The sequence below is a fragment of the Atta cephalotes genome, assembly GCF_000143395.1.
Source record: "Atta cephalotes unplaced genomic scaffold scaffold00027, whole genome shotgun sequence".
NCBI lineage: Eukaryota > Metazoa > Arthropoda > Insecta > Hymenoptera > Formicidae > Atta > Atta cephalotes.
This window is the reverse complement of record NW_012130091.1, coordinates 2,305,856-2,306,480: the sequence shown is the minus strand read 5'-3', so window position 1 is coordinate 2,306,480 and position 625 is coordinate 2,305,856. Positions and strand designations below refer to the sequence as shown.

General features: G+C 57.8%; 1 protein-coding gene across 1 annotated transcript in view; it reads left to right on the top strand.

Annotated features, from left to right (window-relative positions):
- The first annotated feature begins 291 nt into the window (after positions 1-291).
- LOC105620588 (coiled-coil domain-containing protein lobo homolog) overlaps positions 292-625 on the top strand; it is a 132,757-nt gene continuing 132,423 nt past the window's right edge. Inside the window, exon 1 of the mRNA XM_012202077.1 lies at positions 292-420. Coding sequence (XP_012057467.1) covers positions 292-420 — 129 coding nt within the window. The remainder of the gene's footprint in view (positions 421-625) is intronic.

Below are 625 nucleotides of genomic sequence, written 5' to 3'. Positions count from 1 at the left end.
AGCGAAAGAAAGCAGAGAGAGAGAGAGAGAGAGAGAAAGAGATAAGGAGAGAGGACCAGGTATGTCGAGAAACAGCAGGGTCTCCGTGGAAATTTACCAGAGCGCGAGTTACGGCAACTTGCTTGTGGCTCGTTGCCGAGAGAAGCTTGCTTGGTTAGAACCTCCTTCGCATCCCTCCATATACCTACAACGCTGCGCGGCTTTCGCATCCGCGGCTAAGAGCAAAGGGGCGCCAAGGGTTCGGGTCCGTTGTCGGGTGGCGGCGGAGGCATCATAGGGTAGGTAAGAGGGATGAGGAAACGGGCGGATGAAGAGGAGGGGGAGGAGGCAGTCACAGCCTCGAGGGTCGTGAAGAGGCAGGAGAAAGGGTCGGCGGGGAAGGGACGGCCGGGGCAGAAGGAAGAGGAGGAAAGCGCAACGGTATACGCGTCGAGGGTCGGTTGAGGGAATGCTGAAGAGGGTTGCGGGGGAACGAACGCTGCTGGGGCGACGAGCGAGTCGCGGACCACGTCGAAGTAGGTCGTCTCGCTTTCTCTCTCGCCATCGTTTCATCTTGTTCCTCTCGCTTCCTTCGCTTCCCCGTATTTTCTTCGTCCCTGTTTCTATTCCGATCTCTCTCTCTCTC